The following is a 20,915-nucleotide window of genomic DNA, read 5'->3' as shown; positions in this document are numbered from 1 at the left end:
GCGGAGGTTGCGGTGAGCCGAGATCGCGCCATTGCACTCCAACCTGGGTAACAAGAGTGAAACTCCGTCTCACACACACAAAAAAAGTTTCCAGCAGTGTCTATCTCATAGAGAGCGCTCAATACATGTGGGTTTCTCTCTTTACCTGCTCCCAGCCAGCTGTGTATATATATTGTGATTTGGCTTAAGATTTCTTTTTTTCTCTCTCTTTTTGAGACAGAGTCTTGCTCTGTCAGTGGGCTGGAGTGCAGTGGCATGACCTCGGCTCACTGAAACCTCTGCCTCCAGAGTTCAAGAGATTCTCCTGCCTCAGCCTCCTGAGCAGCTGGGATTACAGGCGCCCACCACCTCACCTGGCCAATTTTTGTATTTTTAGTACAGATGGGGTTTCACCACGTTGGCCAGGCTGGTCTCAAACTCCTGACCTCGTGATCTGCTCGCCTTAGCCTCCCAAAGTGCTAGGATGACAGACGTGAGCCACCGTGCCCGGCCATTAGGATTTTGTTTGGAGGCATTCTGCAGTGAAAGCTGTGCAGGCACCACAGGGCTCGAGGGCGTCCCACAGCTGTGACTCCCTGGGTTCCAGGCAGAGTGCCTGTGTGCACAACCCCCACCCACAGGAGGATAAGCATGGGGTCTGGCTGTCTGGGCCTGCCTGCAGAGGGCCTGAGGAAGACGAAGATGGAGGCGTCAGGGAAAGGAGACAGAGCATGAGGAAGAGTGCACAGGACACGGCGTGGAGGAAAAGGAAGCAGAAGGAAGGGTGATCAGGACACAGCGTGGAGGGAAAGGAAGCGGGAGGAAGGGTGATCAGGACATGGCGTGGAGGGAAAAGGAAGCAGAAGGAAGGGTGATCAGGACACGGCGTGGAGGGAAAAGGAAGCAGAAGGAAGGGTGCTCAGGACACGGCGTGGAGGGAAAGGAAGCGGGAAAAGAGGGGCGGGTGAGGTGGTGAATCAGACCTTCCACAGTGAGCTGGAGGGAAGCCAGGACACTCTGCCCAGGCCCCGCTCGCCCCCAGGCCCTCCCAGGAGGGCTGCCGGGGTGGCTTCCGCTCCTCCCTGCAGAAGTGGCCATGCTCTGCGTCACACTTGCCTTGTGAAGCTAACAAACACTGCCATCTCAGCCACAACTGTCCCGCCCAGGGCTCAATGCCCAGGCCAAGGGGACCACAGTCAGGCTAGAGGGAAGGAAGGCGACACTTGAGACAGCTCGGCACAGAACTTTATCCAATCAGAGCCGGGCGCAGTGGCTCAGGCCTGTAATATCCCAGCACTTTGGGAGGCCAACGCAAGATCACTTGAGGTCAGGAGTTCGAGACCAGCCTGGCCAACATGGTGAAACCCGGTCTATACTTTAAAAAATACAAAAATTAGCCGGGCATGGTGGCACTGTAGTCCCAGCTACTCGGGAGGCTGAGGCAGGAGAATCGCTTGAACCTGGGAGGTAGAGTTTGCAGTGAACCGAGATCACGCCACTGCACTCCAGCCTGGGGATAGAGCGAGACTCAGTCTCAAAAAAAAAAAAAAAAAAAAAGAAGTGTATGCAATCAGAATGTTCCACGCAGGATGCAGGAGATCCAATCCAATCAGATCTTCCCTTCTGAGGACACTGTGTGAGGGCCTTGAATAAACCCTCATCAACAATGGTCACCTGAGTCTCAGTTCAGTGCCCCTCCTCAAAGAATCCTCCCTGACCACTCTAAACTACCTAAATAAGGCGAGCTGTGGTGGCTCACACCTGCAATCCCAGCACTTAGGGAGGCTGAGGTGGGTGGATCACCTGAGGTCAGGAGTTCGAGGCCAGCTTTTTTTTTTTGAGACGGAGTCTCGCTCTGTCGCCAGGCTGGAGTGCAGTGGCACAATCTTGACTCACTGCAGCCTCTGCCTCCCGGGTTCAAACATTTCTCCTGCCACAGCCTCCTGAGTAGCTGGGACTACAGGCACCCACCACCACACCCAGCTCATTTTTGTATTTTTAGTAGAGACGGGGTTTCACCATGTTGGTCAGGCTGGTCTCAAACTCCTGACCTCATTATCGCCCAGGCTAGAGTACAGTGGCACGATCTTGGCTCACTGCAACCTCTGCTGCCCGGGTTCAAGTGATTCACCTCCCTTAGCCTCCCGTGTAGCTGGGATTACAGGTGCGCACCACCACGCCCAGCTGATTTTTGTATTTTTAGTAGAGACGAGGTTTTGCATCTTGGCCAGGCTGGTCTTGAATTCCTGACCTTGTGATCCACCTGCCTCGGCCTCCCAAAGTGCTGGGATTACAGGCGTGAGCCATCGCTCTGGGCCAAAATCACCTTCTCTTTCAGCTTTCCCTCCATAGCGCTTCCACCGTCTGGAATTCCTGTGTTGATGGACGTTTGCTGTTGCCCCGTGGATCTTCCCTCCTAAGAGCAGAGGCCTGGCCTCCCTCATGCTCCACAAAAACTCTAGTGCTTACAACAGTGTCTAGCACACAGCAAATGCCCCCTATATTTTCATTGAATTAATGAACCTTGAAGAGCCTGGAGCCTCAGTCCTCCTGCCGTGTAGGAGGGGGATGTGGAACCCTTTGGAACTGCCTGCCCCTGGGACGTGGCAGCAAGGAAGGTGAGGCACCAACCACCCAGCCCTGTACGAGCTCCACAGCCTGTCCCCTCCCCTCCCCGCCTCCCAGCACTCAGGCCCAGCCTGCTGGGACAACCGGGGGTGACCTGGATCTCAGGCTGCTCCAGCGAGAACCAGTGCAGCGGGTACTTGGGGGCGTGCATCATCTCCACGGGCACCGTGAACTGTTCGTCCAGGTGGAAGAAGCCTCTCTTGGTGAGGCTTGGGTCAAACTTGTTCCTCCAGAAACCTGCAACCAGGCAGAGGCAGGGTCATGGAGATGGGGCCCAGCCCCTTGCCCATCCCACCCAGCACCCATTCAAGAGGTGGAGAGTGGTGGAGGCCAAGATCCCAGGGAATGCCAGTGACATCCAGTGGATTGAGGTCTCTTTCCTGCGGGGTTTTGAAATCTGGGCTCATGCTTCCCCCGACCCGAGCAATGCCCCCAGGAATCTCCCCTGGGTCTTTTCAGACCATCTGTTCCCAGGTACTCCCTCTAGGACAACCTCATCTGGCTCCTGGGCACCCGCCCCCACCACACCCAGACACAACCTGCCTCATGGCCCAGACAGAGGAGAAAGGGGACCCTAAGAACAAAGCCTGCACGGCCGGGCGCTGTGGCTCACACCTGTAATCCCAGCACTTTGGGAGGCTAAGGTGGGCAGATCACCTGAGGTCAGGAGTTCAAGACCAGCCTGGCCAACATGGTGAAACCCCGTCTCTACTAAAAATTAGCCAGGTGTGGTGGCACATGCCTGTAATCCCAGCTACTTAGGAGAATAGCTTGAACCCAGTAGGCGAAGGCTGCTGTGAGCCGAGATTGTGCCACTGCACTCCAGCTTGGGTGACAGAGCGAGGATCAGCCTCAAAAGAAAGGGGGGCCGGACACGGGGGCTCACACCCATAATCCCAGCACTTTGGGAGGACAAGGCGGGTGGATCACCTGGATCAGGAGTTTGAGACCATCCTGGCCAACATGGTGAATCCCCATCTCTACTAAAAATACAAAAAAATGAGCTGGGCATGGTGGCGGGCGCCTGTAATCTCAGTTACTTAGGAGGCTGAGGCAGGAGAATCGCTTGAACCCGGGAGGCAGAGGTTGCAGTGAACTGAGATCGCACCATTGCACTCCTGGCCTGGAGAACAAGAGTGAGACTTGTCTCAAAAAGAAAAACAGGTCTGCACATCCCAGCTCGGCCTGCGGGGTGGGTGATGCCGGGTGGGGGATGTGTGAGGAGGAGGAGCGCACCCTGAAAGTGGATGGCATTGAGGAGAAGCAACACCGTGTCTCCCGGCAGCTGGGAGAGGAACTCCGGAATCTTCCCCTCCGTGGCCTCCTTCACCCACTGGTTGATGTTTGCCAGGTCATCCTCCTGCTTTCCCGTCAGGCTCACGGGCTTTGCACCAAATATCCGTTCTGATTGTTCCAGGAACTCTTCTTTGATGGGAAATCCTGCACACAGGGAGCACAGGCTGTCCCTGGGACTCAGGCTCCACGGCCAGCCATGCTCCTACCTGCTGCCAGAGGCCCAGCCCCTGTCTCTCGCCCTCCTCCACCCCAGGGCAGGATGGAGGGAGCTCCCCGGCCTCAGCACCCACCTTTCTGCAGGTACATCCTGGCGGCCAGTCGGAAGGCGCTGGGGCCCAGGCCCTGGCAGAGGCGGCTCAGCTGATGGGGGAGGCAGGGCCCGGGGCCGGCATACAGCACCTGGTGCAGCCTCTGCAGCGTGTGGTTCTGAGCACCTGGAGGGCAGTGCACTGGCTGAGGCCCGCTTGGGCCCTTTCTCACCCCCACTGCCCACTCCAGTCCCTCCTGCATACCTGTGATGAGCACGCCCACAGGACCACACACCGCCCTCCCACAGCCACGGTTCTGCTCTGCATGACTGAGTCTCTCCCCCCTGGCTGACAGCCTGGGTGACCTCACATCTCGCAAGTGACTTTCCCTCTCTGGGCTTCCATTTCCCAGAGCAAGACCCTCCAGCACAATGGGAGAGAGTGCAGCTATCAAACTCTCATGTAAAAATCACCAGGAGAGGCCAGGCGCAGTGGCTCATGCCTATAATCCCAGAACTCCAGGAAGCCAAGGCAGGTGGATCCCCTGAGGTCAGGAGTTCGACACCAGCCTGGCCAACAGGGTGAAACCCCGTCTCTACTAAAAATACAAAAATTAGCCAGGCGTGGTGGTGGGTGCCTGTAATCCCAGCCACTTGGGAGGCTGAGGCAGGAGAATCATTTGAACCCGGGAGGCAGAGGTTGTAGTGAGCTGAGATCATGCCATTGCACTCCAGCCTGGGCAACAGGGCAAGACTCTGCCCAGACAAACTAACAAATCACCTGAAAGACTTGTAAACAAGCAGATTCCCCTGCCCAGTCCCTGAGATCTGACGCACACAGACCGACAGGTGGGGGCCTGGGAATCTGCAGTTTTTAACCCAGCAGCCAGGTGACCTGGTAGAGGAGGCACCCTTGGAGAACCCCTGGAGTACCATGTTCCTACTAGCCTCCCATCTCTCTTGGTCTGGACAAGTGGTGCCAGGGTACCTAGTGCCAGGTGAGACAGTGCCAGGGCCACACTGAGGGGTGACAGGATGAGGTTGGGGCTGGTGGAGGTTTCAGCCACCAGGGAGAACAGCTTGGCAGTGAAGGCCGTCATGGCCCGGGCCAGCCTGCGGGTCTGCTGTGGGGTGGGGTCTCCGCTGCAGTCTCTTGCTGGACTCTTCGGTGCAGTCCGGACACCAGGTTCCTGCGGGGGCAGATCAGGAGGCAGGGAGGTCAAGGGGTCAGCTCCGGGTTCTGTGTTGCAGGTCCTGAGGACAGCAGGGCCTGGTCCCAGCCCGAGGGGAGAGGGGGCGTCCGACGGAGGGCACTGGCATTCTGGGGCCTGGACCCCGCCTTTGGTCCTCCCCGCCCTCTGACACTCCTAGCTTCCAGATTCCAGAGCCTTGGCCTCGCCCCGCAGCCCCCGGCCCTGCTGCTGCGGCCACCTCCCTCTGGCCCCGCCCACTCTTCTCCAGCCCCACCTGGTCGTACCTGGTTGTCCAGCTTGAGGAAGGTAAGCGGGAGCACCCTCTCCTGGGTCGGCCCTATAGTTAGCTGCAGAACGGAGGAAGCAGCTGGAGCGCAACCCTCCCCACAGGGCCGCACCCTGCCCAGCCCACCGGTGAGACCCCGGGGCCGTCCCCCGACACGGGCTCCTCACTCCCCAGTACCTGCTGGTCCACGGGCTCCATGGCGCTCACAGGGGAGAACTGTGGAGAAAGGGGTGAGGCTAGGAGGGCCCCCTGGGAGCCAAGCCCTCCCTCCACACCACCGCCCCTCTTCTCCCCCTCTGCCCACCCCACCTGGACGTCAGCCCAGCCTCACCACAGAGCAGGAGCTGAGCAGCAGGAGCCCCCAGAGCAGCGCCATGTTCCTGTGGCGGGGACAGAAGGTCTGTTCCCATCTCCCGTCCCCACGCCCACCAGGGACTCCTACCCACACACTCACAGACACGGCCAAGCCCCGAGTCACGAGCGCCAAAGGGAAGAAGCAGGTTCCAGAGTCAGAACAACACACGCGCAGCGGCTCCCCCTCCTGTGGGGCGGGACAGCCCTCCCCAGTTCCTTCCCCCTTTTAAGTTTCTGGTCTTTCACATTTCGTGCACTGAAGGTGTTTTGGTTAATAGGAGGGAAATAGCAAAACACAAATATTCCCCTCCTTCTAGGCCCCACACTGTGCAGCAGACCTGCGTCTCAATCCAGACTACCCCTTGCAAAGGACCTTGGCACTCCCCGTAACCCCGCCAGGCTTGGTGTTACCTTTAAAATGGTGGCCTGAGTCCCTCAGTCCTCTCACATGCTCGGTGAGGACCAAAATAAGGCCGTCTGTGTGGCCGGGCGCGGTGGTTCACGCCTGTCATCCCACCACTTTGGGAGGCTGAGGCGGATGGATCACCTGAGGTCAGGAGTTCGAGACCAGCCTGGCCGACATGGAGAAACCCTGTCTCTACTAAAAATACAAAAATTAGCTGGGCGTGGTGGCATAAGCCTGTAATCCCAGCTACTCGGGAGGCTGAGGCAGGAGAATCGCTTGAACTCGGGAGGTGTAGGTTGCAGTGAGCCAAGGTCGTGCCACTGCACTCCAGCCTGGGCAACAGAGTGAGACTCTGTCTCAAAAAATGAAGATAAAACAAGGCTGTCTCTGTAAACTGTGAGTACAAGGCTTGGCACCCGCCAGTGGCTAGATTTGGCTTGGCTCAAGGCCGCCTCTTCCGGGAAGCCTGCCCTAAAGCCTCCACCCCAGAGCTCCTGCCCACCCTGCTGTGTCCTCTGAGCCAGTCTTCTCAGGCCATTCAGGTCTCACCCACGAGGCTGGACATACCTGTGAGGCCCTGAGGTCTCAGCAGGGCTGTCCAGGCGGCCGGAGAGCTGCCTTCTGACCCAGCAGCAGAGCCCAATGAATGATTCCGGCCAGAGCCGCCTGTGCTGACCCTGACCCTGACCAGGCTGGCTCTGGGAAGGGCAGGGGTGGGGTCTCAGGAGGATAAGCCAGAGCAGGTGTTGCAGCCACCCCCCCACCCCATCTTGGGGCCAATCCTTCTGAGGGTCCTTCTGTGGCCCCTGGCCCCACCCTCATCGCACACAAGCACTCTGACCAGGCCCCGTCTCGGACCTGGGCGTTTGAATCTTCTTGCCGAGAACAGGCTCCAGTGTTTCAGGTCCCAGAGGTACTCCTCCCGGAGCCCCCGCCTTGGCTCCGCACTGCCAGAGGAGGCTGGGGAGTGACAGGCCTCCTGAATCAATCCAGCCCAGACCCCTCAGAGGAGAAGGCGGCTCCCTGCCTCCTCTGCCACCCGGGGAGCAGGCCAAGCCACCCACCTCCCCCGTACCTCTGCGGGCTCCTTGCTGCCGCACTCGAAGTTCCTCTGGCCCCACTTGGGTGCTCCTCGCCCTCTGCACGGGCTCCAGCCGGCCCGGCCCACCCCTCCGCCCACCGGGACCTTTACTCTCAGCCAACCCCGTAGAGAGTGCGTTCTCTTCTGGTAAACATTGACTGGCACATCCGGTTAAACATTGATCTTGAAGCCAGAAGCCCCTTTCCCCCCAGGTGTGTGACCCTGAGGCAGCCACGCAGGACCCCATGGATTTGGGTCCCATGTGAGCCTGGAAGGAGGTTCAGGAGGAGAGAGATGAAGAGGCTGGACCTGGGTGGCCGAGGGGGCAGATCCGGAAGGCACAGGAACCCGGCAGTGTGCTGAGCCTTCCAGAGACCCCACGAGGCGTGGATCATCCCTGCTTCACTCAGGCTCAGAGAGGCCATGTGATCTGGCCAAGGACACAGAGCGGCGCTGAGTCACATCCAGATCCTCATGTTGAGTGTCCTTTCCCCTCCCAAGAGCTGCCTCCTGCTCCCACAGAGGGACCAGGGAAGCCACAGGAGTCTATGCAGAGAGCCCGGGAATGGGACACGCACCTTACAAGCCCAGGATAGGACACCCACCCCCCACCCTTACAAACCTGGGATTAGGGCGCCCATCTCACCTTACTAACCTGGGACGGGGCGCCCACCCCCACCTTACAGACCCGGGACGGGGCACCCACCCCCACCTTACAGACCCGGGACGGGGCGCCCACCCCCGCCTTACAGACCCAGGACGGGGCGCCCTCCCCCACCTTACAAGCCCAGATCCAAGTTGGCTGCCTTCAGACCAAGCCTGGAAGGCAGGGGTGAGGGAGGAGAAATGGGAGGGGTCACCTCTCTCAGTGTCCTGCCTCCCCAGAGCAGTGTCTCTTTCCCCTACCCCACAGTGAGGATCCTGGAAACGCGCCTGGGTGGGCTTTGTGAACCAGAAGGCTCGCAGCCTATGCCGTTCAGGCTGCCTCCCACCCCCATGGGTGGCTCTTCACTGCCCTGGACACCGCCAGGTCTCCCCTTGCCCCACCCTGACCCCACCATCGAGATCAGCCTCAGGCTGGGCATGGTGGCTCACACCTGTAATCCCAGCACTTTGGGAGGCCAAGGCAGGAGGGTCGCTTGAGCCCAGGAGTTGGAGGCCGGCTTGGGCCACGTACACGGTGAGGCTGCATCTCTTGGAAAACACACGAGACAAGCCTCAGTTCATCCCATGGCCCTTCCAAAGGATTTATTGGTCATATTTACATCTATTGCAAATTGTGAGGAGGCAGCAGGCGCCACCCCAGGCCTCAGCTCTGTTCTTGAATGTGAGGCTGAGGTGCAGAGACCCGAGGTGCAGAGATGGCTCTTCTCACCCCTCCCCTCAGGGTCACAGAGCCCAGCAGGGGTTCAGGGCCCAGAGGCTGCCTCCTCAGGTCAAGGCACAAACACTGTGGTTAGGGGTGGGAGGCAAGGCATGGGCTCACTCCTGGAGGCCAAGGGCCGCTGGCAGAGGGCACCTTCTCTTTCCTCCTTCCCCTCCTGGTCCCACCCTGGCCAGGCCCTGGATGGGTGGACACTTGAACCGCAGACCAAGGTGCTTAGCTCCTGGACTGTGGCCAGCCTCCTCAGGCTGGAATCCAAGCACCAACAGCACCCTGGACTGGGGCGGCTGGCAGAGAGCCGTCCTGGAGGGACGGGGCAGAGAGCGCCCAGCAGGGGCTGAGGGGCTAGAGACTGGCCGGGCAGGGCCGAGTTTCCTTGTCCTCACATGGACCAGAGGGCAGAGCTGGGGAGAAGTGAAGGTGGCTGTCCTTCCTCCTGCTCTTACTGCCCGCTTGCTAGGAGCAGTGTGCCCCAGGCCATGAATGAGACCCCTCTGGCATCCTTGCTGGCTCTGGCGATTCAGGGGCCAGGACTCCCCAACCCCATTTGGGGGCCCTGGTTGGCAGGCCATGTGGGCACCAAGGGTGTGGGGCCCAGGGCCTCCCTGGAGGGAGCTGCTGCTGGGGAACAGGGCAAGGGTTCGCCCCCCGGGGGATGCCTTCCCCACCCTTGCCTGGCCAGCTCTGGCCCCAGCCTATGCCAGGAGACGGATAACCCCGTTGTCGGAGCCCAGCAGAAGGTGGCGTTTGGTGGGCAGCAAGGCCAGGCTGGTGAGCGTGCCGCGGAAGTTCTCGGAGCTGAGCTTGGTGGTGGCCTGGGAGGGCGGCTCCAGCAGGGAGCAGACGCCGATCTTGTTGGACACGGTGCCAGTGATCACCTCGCTGCCGTACAGGTCAAAGGTGTGGATGGGGTCGGACGCCGACTTGTAGTGATGCGTGGGCTTCTGCTCCAGCTCCTTCCAGACGGTCAAGGAATGGTCAGAGGAGGAGCTGACCAGGACGCTGCCCTCCACCGCCTGTCCCAGGAAAGGGGAGCCTCAGCCCAGGCCCGGGTCCTTCTGCACACCCCGGAGCCCCGAGGCCTTCATTTCCCTCTGCAGTCTCTCCAGGAAGACAGGCCGTCCTGGGTGGGTGACAGGCTGCCACCCTCCCATGCCATATTCAGCCTGGTTCATTTGAATACACTCAGCATCAGTAACCCCAGTGGTCACACTAGCTTGAGAGCTACGTACAAGCATTGTGCTGAGCGAGCACGTGACCACACGTGACCTTCATAGCAACCCTATGCGGTGGGTGTGGCCATTGTCCCCATTTTACAGAGAGGAAAACTGAGGCTCAGAGACGTGACGTAACCACACCACGGTCACGGGGCCAGGAAGCAGCAGAGCCGGGATTAACACCCAGGCTGACCCGAGCCTTCTGACACGCTCTTGGAAAGTTAGAATTTAGAGGTCCCTGGAACTCGAGGCTCCTGGGCCCCAGGAGGCAGCCAGCCACAGCCTGCTCTCAGCGGGGCCACACATGTCACCTGGCCTCCAGCCATGCTGGAAGGAAAGCCCCAGCTGCCTGCAGAAATCCTCCCTGTTCCTCCCCTCCTGGGCGTCCCTGAGCAGCTCCCTGAGGCCTGTGATTGAGAACGGGGTGGGGGGCAAGGGAGGGGAGGAGGCGGCGGGGCAGGATCCCCATGCCCAGGTGTGCCCCTGCCCTCTCCAAGGCGGCCCAGCAGGCCGTGGACTCTGCTCAGTGGTCTGCGGGCAGTAAACAGCCTCCCAGCTGAGCTTATTTAACCTGAACTGGGTCACGGACGGGGCCTGACCCCTGATCCTCCTAACAAGACAAATATGGACAAGGGTTATTCATTAGAACATCTGGCAGGGTCAGCTCAGCCCCCATGGCTCCCGCCCCCACGGCCTGCTGCCTGCCGAGGCCCCAGCTTCGAGACCTGCTCCTCCCTCCTGCCCATCGTCTTCCACCAGGTATATAAGACACACCGGCTGGAGCCTGACCCCAGGCAAGCAGGCCCCAAGCAGGGGTGATGATGGGACAGGGACGGGGGCTGGGCGGTAAGGGAAGAGGACCCGGCCCATCACCTTGATCTGCAGAATGTCCCCCTCGTGGGCTGGCCAGCCTCGCAGAACCAGGCCTGTGCGGGTGTCCAGGAGCACCATGAAGCCCGAGGAGAAGCCGGCCACAACGCTCCGGCCACTGGGGCTGACTGCCAGGGAGCGGACAAGCCCAGCGTTCAGCCCACCGCCCAGGCGGAACTCGTGCTGCAAAGAGGACGGCTGAGCTGACACCCGACCTTCCGACCCCGACTCCCCGAGGCCCTGCTCACCACCGCAGCCCACACGGCAGGAAGGCCTGAGCTGGGACCCTCATGGAGGGGCAGGACAAGCCCAGAACCCCACCCCCCTCACAGGCCAGGGTCTTGCCCCCCAGGGGGTGCCGCTGCGGGTGAGCTGGCACCAAAGAGAAAGTAACTAATGCCCCAACAACATCCTGGCTTTCCGTTTTTGGGGAGTCTCTCCTCCCTGCCAGGTCCCCAGAGAACCAGGGGAGTGCTCAGGGCGCTGGATGCCCCCTGACCTGCAGGCCAGGCTTCCTGCAGTCCACAAAGCGCAGGGTGGAGTCGGAACTGGCCATGGTGATGCTGGTGTGGGGGGCGGGCATGACAGCCACCGCCGTCAGGGGCACCCGGCTGTCCTGCAGCTCCACTGCGCGAAGGGTCTTCCCTGGGGAGGAGAGGCCAGTGGATCTGGGGCCAGCAGCTGCTGGGAGAGCTCCCGCTGCTTCTAACCCCCCAGCTCACCCCATACCTGCCTCCCAGCCCCCAGGGAGCCTTAAGAAATGCTGAAGATGGAGTCTTGCTCTGTCGCCCACACTGGAGTGCAGTGGTGCAACCTCGGCTCACTGCAACCTCCACCTCCCAGGTTCAAGCGATACTCCTGCCTTAGCCTCCCAAGTAGCTGGGACTACAGGCACTCGCCTCCAGGCCCCACTAATTTTTTTGTATTTTTAGTAAGGACAGGGTTTCGCCATGTTGGCCAGGCAGGTCTCGAACTCCTGGCCTCCCAAAGCGCTGGGATTACAGGCGTGAGCCACCACATCTGGCCTAAACATGTTTCTTAACCCTCCCTCCTTCCTGCCTCCACGGCCTGGCCAGGCTCCCATCCCCAAAGCAACCTCCTCTCTCTGCACAGCACCGCTGACCCGGTGCCCCCTCCCTCTGTCTGCCCCGACACTACCCCTTCCCCCCTTTTAACCTTATTTCTCCCTATGGTGACGCCAAAAAATAAGCCACCATTGGCGAAATAAATGCCATCTGCCACACATGAAGCCAAAACCCTCCGTGAGCTCTCAGTTTAGACGGCAGCGGACGCTTCAGCAACAGGACCTCGCTCAGGGCCACTCAGCAGCTAAGCCGGTGGAGTGACGCAGACCCAAGCGGAAGAGATTCTGAGCCCTAACTGCTCTTCTAGGCAGACTCCGGGGCATGACGTCCCCAACCCCGGGGCCCTCTTCCAAGAGGCCTGGCGGCCACAGGAGCAACCCCAAAACACCCCCACCCCCGGGCCCGCTTCCCAGAGGCCTGGGGGCCGCAGGAGCAACCCCACAACAGGCCGCAGCTGGGCCCGCTCACCTGTGAAGGGGTCCCAGATGTGCACAGCCCCGTCACAGCTCACCACGTGCTGCGGGGCCTCGAGCTGGCCCACGAAGAAGACACTCTTCCGGTGCTGGGTGTAGACCAGGCGCGGGGCCGTCTCGCAGGTGCCGTCCCCGTAGTTGTACAGCGGCCAGAGGCGCACGGTCCGGTCCTTGCTGCCGCTCAGGAAGAAGTCCTCGCCGCTCAGGGGGGCCACACACTTGACAGCCCCGGAGTGCCCCGGGAAGCTCTGCAGGCGGATCTGGTGGAAGTGAAAGTGGGCGTCCTGCTGGCTCACACCGATCTCGTACTGCCAGTAGGCCAGCCAGTTTCCACTCAGCCCGTGGGCGCTCCGCGGCAGCTCCTGCTTCAGGGCATTGTCCTCACTCCCGCCACCCAGGCCCCTGCCGCCTGCCCCCGAGATGGGGCCCAGCGGCCCGGGGCTCTCGGGCTGAGAGTCAGCAGGGATCTGGATGCGATTCCCCACCAGGACGCTCCCAAAGGTCCCTGAGTGGCCGTCGTCCTGGGGGCAGCGTCCGCCCTGGGGGTCCCACTCGGGGCCCGTGCTGGGCACTGTGGGCTCCATGCTGGCAGGGCTGCGGCTGCTCGGGCTGATGCTCTCCAGGTACAGCCCCGCCAGCTCCCCAACCAGCTCATGGTTGGGGATGATTTTCCGGATGATGTCACCTGGATGGGAGTGGTAGAAGTTCCGAGATTAGGGAGGATGGCAGGCGGCGGCCATCACCCATCCGAGGACTCGGGAACCACAGAAGATGGGGCAGGTACTGGCTGTGCAACTCTGGGCAAGTAACTCTGTCTCTGAGCCTGCTTCCTCCCTGGTGAAATGTGGTTCATTCTGTTGTGATATACACATGAGCGTCTTCTATATGTGCTGTGCCGCGCTGGGCACTAGAAATAGAACACGGAACGAGACAGGTGGGGCACTGCCCCCCGAAAGCTTAGATTTCAGTGTCAGGGCGATCACACGTCTAACCACAGGGCTGCTGGTCCCCTCCGGGGAGTTGATACCCTGCACCCATCAGCACAGCACTCGGCAGGCCCAGAGGGGAAGCTTCGGAAACAGGAGGCCACTCCTTCCATCTCGCCCACTCCCAGAGACCACCAGTCCACCGCCCTGCCCCTCCTGCCTTCCCCAGGGATGCTGCAGGCCGGCTCCTGGGCCTCTCTTGCTGGCTAATGCCCAGTCCCTGTTTGTATGTCCCCTTGGGGGGTAGGAGTGTAAGGCCAAATCCCTTTGCTCTCACCCAAAAAACTGCTTAGAACCCACTGTGGACTCTGGGGGAAGGGCAGAGAACAGGGCCTCCCAAGGGAGGAGCCAGCCACAAAGGCTGAGCAAGGGGACTCGATGGGGCAGTACCCAACAGGCAGGAGAAGGGCACGTAGATTGTGTACGCCATCTCCAGGGTGAACACCTTCTCCAGCTCGTCCAGCAGGGCGGGGTCCACAGGCCGCTGCTGCCCATCGGAGAAGACCACCTCTGGCAGCTGGCCCTCGCTGCGGCCTGTGGGGTCCAGCTTCAGATCCTGTAAGCAAGACACACGGAGGGGTCAGCCAGGTCCACGGCCCCGCCCCGGCCCGCCCTGCCTGGCAGGTCCGCGCACCTGCTGCCGAAGCTCATGCAGCTGAGAGAAGACCTGGAAGAAGGCGGCCACCGGCTCGCTCAGGTGCTGCTGGACCATCTCCTGTCCGATGCGCAGGCAGATGAGTGCGATGAGGCTGATGGTTTTCACACACAGGATGGTCCGCGCCTGGGCGCCACTTGGGAACCTGGAGACAGAGCTCATGAGCTCCAGCCCCCAGCTCTGCAGGACGTGACCAGAATCTGTCAAAACCTTTATTAATGGATTGATTGAGATGGAATATTGCTCTGTCGCCCAGGCTGGACTGCAGTGGTGGGATCTCGCCCCCCAGGTTCAAGCGATTCTCCTGCCTCAGCCTCCCAAGTAGCTGTGACTACAGGTGCTAATTTTTTTTGTATTTTTAGTAGATACCGGGTTTCACCATGTTGGCCTGGCTGGTCTCAAACTCCTGACTTCAACTGATCCACTTGGCCTATATTTTTAGAGATGAGATCTCACTTTGTTGCCCAGGCTGGTCTTGAACTCCTGGACTTAAGCAATCTTCCTGCCTTGGCCTCTCACAGTGCTGGGATTACAGGCGTGAGCCGCCTCACCCGGCCATATCAAAAGCTTTAAATGAAACGAGCTCAAAGACCAACTGGTCCAAACCAAATGAGGAAACTGAGGCACAGGAAAAGGGTGTGGCTTGCTTAGGGTCACACAGCCGGGCTCAAAACCAGGACTCATGCCACCTCGCCCAGTGTTGGCTCCTCTCCCCTATGCTTCCCAGCCCCTCCCGGAAGCCCCTCCACTGGGCAGCTCCCCTACATCGGGTGGGGCAGGGCCTACCCCGTGACGAGGGACGTGAGGAAGCTGAGCACGGGCAGCAGGACCTCGTGGCTGATCCGGGGCAGGATGTCCATGAGCGTGGTGTCCGAGAGGTACACAATGATCTTCTGAGTCAGCGTCACCGCGGCCAGCAGCCCTGCCTCCTTACGGCTGTTCAGTCGGCTGGGGCCTGAGGCGCTCCCTGGGGCCACCTAGGGCCACCGAGCAGATGAGGGCCAGGCAGCCCCACGGACCCCCAGGACCCCAGAGGCCCCGGGCTGGCCCTCAGGTCCTCGGCCTTCCCAGCCCCGGGCTGCCCAGCCAGCAACTGACCAGGTAGCTGATGTAGGGCAGGTACTGGTAGGTTAGGACGGGCTCCCCATACAGGTGCGCCAGGTGCAGGAGGCAGCTGAGCACTGGCCCCGACGCCACGTCGCCCAGCACCGGCCGCTTCTGGTAGATGTTGCCGGCACTCAGTGGGGGGCTGTCACCACTGCTGGCGGTGAACTGCTGCCGCATGGGCCCTGCCGAGGAAGGCCCAGCAGCCCTGAGTCGCCAGTGGCGGGCAGGAGGAGCTGGCCCTGCAGAGCTGTGCTAGCCTCGTGAGCTCCCTCCAGCCTGTGGTCTGCCCTTGCCCTACCCAAGGCGGCCACTTACAGACTGGGACCCAGGAGGGGAGGGCTGGGAGGGATCCCCGCTGGAGAGGGCTGGAGATGGGCAGAGGGCCTGGGAGAAGCTCCGTCTCCAGCACCGACCACAGGCCTCCTTACCAACATAACAAGACGTCAGCAGGCGCAGCAGGTTCCGGGCCACGTGGCGGGAGGCCACGGTGGGGCCAAGCTTGGCAGACAGCCAGCGGACCATCTTGCAGGCTGTATCTGGGAGCGGGAGCAGGCCCTGAGCACCTCAGATAGCAGGGCTCACCACCCCTGCCGCCCCGCCTCACGGCACCCCACTCAACCACCCCGGCCGCAGCTGTGCCCAGAGCCCAGCCCAGGCAGCGGCCCCACATCACCCCCTCCACGCAAGAGCGGCAGAGCTGCCCAGGCCTGGCCTCCCCGCCTCAGACACCACGGGCAGCACGTTTCCTGCCAGTGGGTCTTCCGAAGCTCCCTAACAAGGCCGGGCCGGCCCTGGCTCCCTCCCTCCAGCCTCTTCCCACCACTCCCTCAGTCTCCCCTTACTGGCCTTTCCCTGCTTCTCCTCTTAAATGGAACATAACAGCCTCACAGCCTCAAGCACGCTGTTCCCTCACCTTCAGAATTTTTTTTTTTTTTGCCTTCTTACCTACTTCCGACACCTGCTTGAACCTCAACTGTCTCTGTGTTTAAAGAAGCCTGCTCTGACCCCCGAAAACCAGACGGAAAAGCAGCTTTGCTTTTTTTTTTTTTTTTTTTTTTTTTTTTTGAGACAGAGTCTCACTCTGTTGCCCAGGCTGGAGTGCAGTGGCACGATCTCGGCTCACTGCAAACTCCGCCTCCCAGGTTCGAACGATTCTCCGCCTCAGCCTCCTGAGTAGGTGAGACTACAGGCACCTACCACCACAGCTGGCTAATTTTTAATTTTTTTTTTTTTTGAGACAGAGTCTCACTCTCTCACCCAAGCAGGAGTGCAGCAGCGTGATCTCGGCTCACTGCAACCTCCTCCTCCCGGGTTCAAGCTATTCTCCTGCTTCAGCCTCCGGAGTAGCTGGTATTACAGGTGCCCACCACCATGCCCAGCTAACTTTGGTATTTTTAGTAGAGATGGGGTTTCACCATGTTGGCCAGGCTGGTCTAAAACTCCTGACCTCGAATGAACCTCCCTCCTCGGCCTCCCAAAGTGCTGGGATTACAGGTGTGAGCCACCTTGCCCAGCTGAAGAGCACCAAGTTCCACTCCCTGGTAGGAACGCAGCCGTGTTCTTTATGGCACTAACGTAACACACATGCTTAAGACCATCTACACTGCAGCCTCTCGTCCGCTGGGTGTGAGCTGTGTGAAGGCAGGCCTGCATCTGTGTTGCAGGTACACCTGGCTCGATCCACTGCGTGGCACAGAGTAGGTGCTCTACAAAGGTGCAGGGAGAAGTAGGAGGTGTTTTGGCCGACACCCCCAGACCTGGGAACTCACCGAGGAGGATCTTCTGCTCTTTGCCTTCTGACTGCTCTGGCAGCGGCTCCTCCTGTCCTTCCCCGTCTCCCCCACTGCTGCCGGCCACAACCGCCTCCATGGACAGCACCGTGTCGGACAGAGTGAGCTCAGATGCCCCGGTGACCTCCTCCTGCTCCCCCTCCTCCTCCTCTAACAGCACGCAGCCGTCCTCCTCCTCTTCCTCCTCTGAGCCCTCGCTTTGCTTCAAGTCCTGGCTGCTGTCGCCTGATTGGAGGCTGCTCTTGTCCACGGGGGCAGCCCCGTCGTCTGGAGCCCGCTCCTCGCCCAGGGAGGTCTCGCTAGTGCTGCTCTTGTCACTCAAGTGGCCCAGGCTCACAGCCTCAGCCTCCTGGGGCTGGGGAGACTCAGTTACATAGAGCCCGGCTTGGAAGTCCTCTGTCTCAGGGAGGTCAGCCTGGTCGTGGAAGCTGACACCAGATGTGTAGTCCGGGAGCCCCAGGCCCGAGGAGGCGGGAGGCTCCCCATCCATGGGAATCTCCTCCCCGAAAGCGCAGGAGCCTGGCCCGGCCCCGGGCAGCCCGCTTTCCTCGTCCTCGGCAGCCGCCGCCAGGTCCTTGGTCTCCTCCTGGGAGGCCTCCGTGCCTGCCAGCACCTGCAGGACGTGGGGCAGCAGATGAGTGAGGAAGGCCTGCAGCCCCAGCCGCACCATCAGTTGGGCCACGAAGCAGTCGGTGTACAGGTAGAAGCGGCCGTGGAGCTGGCAGGGGCTCTCGTAGGCACCGATGAGAGGCTTCAGGAGGTACTTGTTGGCATTTTTGGGGCCCAGTGCCTTGGCAACCGGTTCGAACAGGTACCAGGCAGTGTACACGGCCGTGTGCTCCTCGGACATGAGTGACAGCACGAAGGGCAGCAGGATCTCCAGGCCCTCAGGGGTGATGTCACTCAGCACCGCGCCCAGCTGCTGCCACAGAGCGAACACCAGTTCGCGCCCCTGCGCCTCGTCCTCCACACGCCTCGCCTGGTACAGGAGGATGAATCTGTGCAGTGCGGGGAAGTAGGGCGGGAAGGGAACCACGGAGCTGAAGGGGCTGAGCAGCTGGCCCGGGCAGGGCGGGGGCAGCCCCTGGGAGACAGGCCTGTACTCGAACAGGCGGTCCAGCTTGCCCCTCTCTGCTCCCAGGGGGCCTTCGGGGCCACTCAGCTGCAGGAGCGCATCCAGCACGGGCTGCAGAGACACAGGGACCTCCTTGGGGTGGCGCGTGCAGAGTCCCCGCACGGCCTGGAAGCGCACCCCCAGAGGTGCATCGGGCTGCAGCGTCCGCACCCTGGAGGCGAACACCATCTCCGCCAACAGGATGCCCAGCGCCTGCATGTCCCTGTGGAACAGGTGCTGCAGCAGGATGGCTGGCCGGCCCCGGGGCTGCTCAGGCACCTCCCACAGGCCCCCGAGGCCCTTGGCCAGGAAGTTGCCTGTTTTCTCCAGCTCCTCCAGGGCCTGCACCGGGTGGAAGCCCTCGGGAAGAAGAATCCTCCCCTCCTCACCCTCCCCGGGGTCTGCCCCAGCAGCTTTATTCCTGCGGCCTGGACGAGAGGCTGAAGCCACCGAGAAAGACAGAAGGCCAGGGGCTGCTTGGCCGGAGAAGGAGGCCAGCTGGTCCCCTGCTTTCCCAGCAAGGGAAATGGAATCCAGAGCCTCTGTGGCCTGCTCCAAGTCCTCTTCTCCTGCCACTGGCCTGTCTCTGGCCCAGGTAGCCTCACAGGGAGTGGCCTCTAAAACTGGCCGGCCCACCCCATTTGGAAGCTGTCCCGGGTCCTCCCGGCCCTCGGTCTCCTGGATGGTCTCGATCAACAGCCTGGGGATGAGTGGAGGCTCCGGTAGGAGGGCAAGAGTCCCAGCGAGGCGCTGCGGATGAGGCTGGTCGAAGAGCTGCACCACCCCGTAGCTGGCCAGGTGCGTGTGGGCGTCCACCAAGTGCAGACACACGTTCTTCTCCTTGACCGCCTCCTTGCCCTGGAGTTTGTAGCCAAACGTGAGGTCGATCCAGTGGTGCAGGTCCTGGGACACCTCCCGGCTCTCCAGCAGGGCTCGGTGGGCGGCCACGAACTCCTGGCTGGAGCCACACCAGGACGGCACGTCCAGGTCGGGCATGTCGGGGTGGATGGAGCGGAAGATGGAGGGGTCGCTGTAGAACTCGGGGATGCACTCATCGGGGGTCCAGCTCTGCATCCGCTCCATGCTGGCCGGATACTCGTGCGGCTCCCACTGCGCCCGCACGTGCCCGCAGAGCACTGCGCGAGGAGTGCGCCGAGCCTTGTACACATAGTATGTGATGTCTGACAGCACGTCGGAAATGTGGTGGGGAACGTGGGGGGATTCCCCGCCACCCGCGCCCCCTGCCGCGAACGCCTGCCGCGTCATCTCGTAGGTGAAGTCCAGCTGCTTATCCCCCTTGTTGAGACGGAACTTGGACTTGCGCAGGTCTCGGAAGCGCCCGTGCGGCGTGGTGAAGTCCACCACCCAGGGCAGCACGGGGTGGTAGTTGGGGTCCCCCGGCCTCCGGCCCGCCAACCGATTCAGCTGCATGAGGTAGTGGAAGTTGCTGATGCGGCCGTGCACCCAGTCTAGCACCAGGCCGCCAAGTTCCTCCTGGCTGGGGGGTGGCCCAGACTGCCCTGTCCGCTCCTCCTCAGACTTCCTGCCCGCCTCACCCCTTGCCACGGGGGCCTCCTGGCTCTTGTCCTCCTCGGGCCTCTCATAGGCACTCAGGTCCAGCCGCAGCTCGCTGCAAAGCTTCTCATCCACCGCGATGTGGTGCAGAGACAGGGCCCCGCACGCCAGCCCCTGGCGGTGACAGGCATCCATGGCCCTCAGCACACGGAAGAGAATGAACAGCACCTTGGCCTGGCTGTTGGTCAGCTTGGCAGGGCTGAAGGTGACCACGTCATGGAGGGAGAACGGCAGGTGAGGGTGAACCACATACAGCATCTCCGGAGACTCCAGCAAGGCCTCAGCTCGCAAAAGGCTGGGGCAAGCAGGGCCGCCCCGAGGGGGACAGGTACCTTCTCTGGCATGTGATGGGCACTGGGTGGCTTCACCCACTGGCATGAAGGAGCAACCGTAGACCCTCTGCAGAGCCTGCCGTACTGACTCCAAGGCAGGGGCTGCCGAGGGCGCAGGGCTGCGACTGTAGGGCTCCGCGTACCTGTGGTATGCGTGGCGCCACAGGTTGCGGTAATTTTGGGCAGCGAGGTCCTGCATGAAGCGCGTGAGGGTCTCGGGGCCGCAGGGCCCGTCCTCCGAGGCCAGGCCCCCGCCCAGAGGGTAGGACAGTCTCCGCTTGCGCAGCCCGTGCACCTCCACGCGCGTCCAGCCGGGGGGCAGCCTTTGCACCGAGCGCTGCAGGAGAGTCCGGACTTCCGCTTCTGCCAGGCCCTCGGCGCGGGGACAGGGGCCCGGGGGCAGCCGGCGATCGCGGAGGCTGGCCAGCCAGCGGGCAGGCACCAGGGCCACCACGTGGGTGCCCCTCGGGGCCGGCGCCAGCTGCCGGGGATCGATACTCAGGTCCCTCTCCACGCTCCGGAGCAGCTCCCGCATGTCTGGGCCTGGGAGCGGGTACCAGCCCCTGGCCGGGGTGCTCGGGGTGCCTTCCCGGCCCCCGCTCCCCTGGGCCATCTCCTCCGGGCCGCCCGGGGGCAGCGCGGGGCTGAGCCCGGCCACGGCGCTGCTGGCGACGGCTTCCGGGGTGCCAGGCCGGCAGGGCTGGGACGGGCGCGGGGCGGCTGCGGGGCCGCTGCGGGGAGCCGGCGACGCACAGGGCCGGGCGGGGCGCGCTTACCCTCCGCGGGTCCTGCGCTCGCTCCGGGCGCGGTGGGGCAGAGGCTGCCGGGCGCGGGCACCGGGCTCCGCCGCGACGGGT

At 61.9% G+C, this 20,915-nt stretch overlaps 2 protein-coding genes across 5 annotated transcripts; both read right to left on the bottom strand.

Moving 5' to 3' along the window:
* Positions 1-2,458: 2,458 nt before the first annotated feature.
* SERPINF2 (serpin family F member 2) lies at positions 2,459-7,790 on the bottom strand. Of its 3 annotated transcripts, XM_032263514.1 has the most exons (9): positions 7,465-7,790; positions 7,248-7,349; positions 5,961-6,009; positions 5,807-5,845; positions 5,628-5,690; positions 5,139-5,340; positions 4,194-4,337; positions 3,844-4,047; positions 2,459-2,844 (listed from the first exon to the last, which is right to left on the bottom strand). In XM_032263514.1, the coding sequence occupies exons 3-9, from the start codon at positions 6,003-6,005 to the stop codon at positions 2,486-2,488; spliced, it is 1,056 nt and encodes a 351-aa protein (XP_032119405.1). In that variant the 5' UTR covers positions 6,006-6,009; positions 7,248-7,349; positions 7,465-7,790; the 3' UTR covers positions 2,459-2,485. The 3 variants fall into 3 exon arrangements, with proteins under 3 accessions (XP_032119405.1, XP_032119403.1, XP_032119404.1); XM_032263512.1 differs by lacking the exon at positions 7,248-7,349; XM_032263513.1 differs by lacking the exon at positions 7,465-7,790 and having other exon boundaries at positions 7,248-7,458.
* Positions 7,791-8,689: 899 nt separating this feature from the next.
* Positions 8,690-20,915, bottom strand: WDR81 (WD repeat domain 81). Of its 2 annotated transcripts, XM_032263510.1 has the most exons (10): positions 17,017-20,915; positions 15,676-15,783; positions 15,239-15,429; positions 14,927-15,117; positions 14,120-14,285; positions 13,876-14,041; positions 12,495-13,184; positions 11,441-11,586; positions 10,945-11,124; positions 8,690-9,870 (listed from the first exon to the last, which is right to left on the bottom strand). In XM_032263510.1, exons 1-10 carry the CDS (start codon positions 20,669-20,671, stop codon positions 9,550-9,552), a joined length of 5,814 nt encoding a protein of 1,937 aa, XP_032119401.1. In that variant the 5' UTR covers positions 20,672-20,915; the 3' UTR covers positions 8,690-9,549. The 2 variants fall into 2 exon arrangements, 1 of the variants encoding a protein (XP_032119401.1); XR_004264323.1 differs by lacking the exon at positions 8,690-9,870 and having other exon boundaries at positions 10,996-11,124; positions 12,538-13,184; positions 17,017-20,908.

This window comes from Sapajus apella, unplaced genomic scaffold, assembly GCF_009761245.1.
Source record: "Sapajus apella isolate SASKATOON/1434 unplaced genomic scaffold, GSC_monkey_1.0 scaffold136, whole genome shotgun sequence".
Classification (NCBI taxonomy): Eukaryota; Metazoa; Chordata; class Mammalia; order Primates; family Cebidae; genus Sapajus; species Sapajus apella.
The sequence above is the reverse complement of the archived record's forward strand: the minus strand, read 5'-3'. Positions and strand labels throughout refer to the sequence as shown.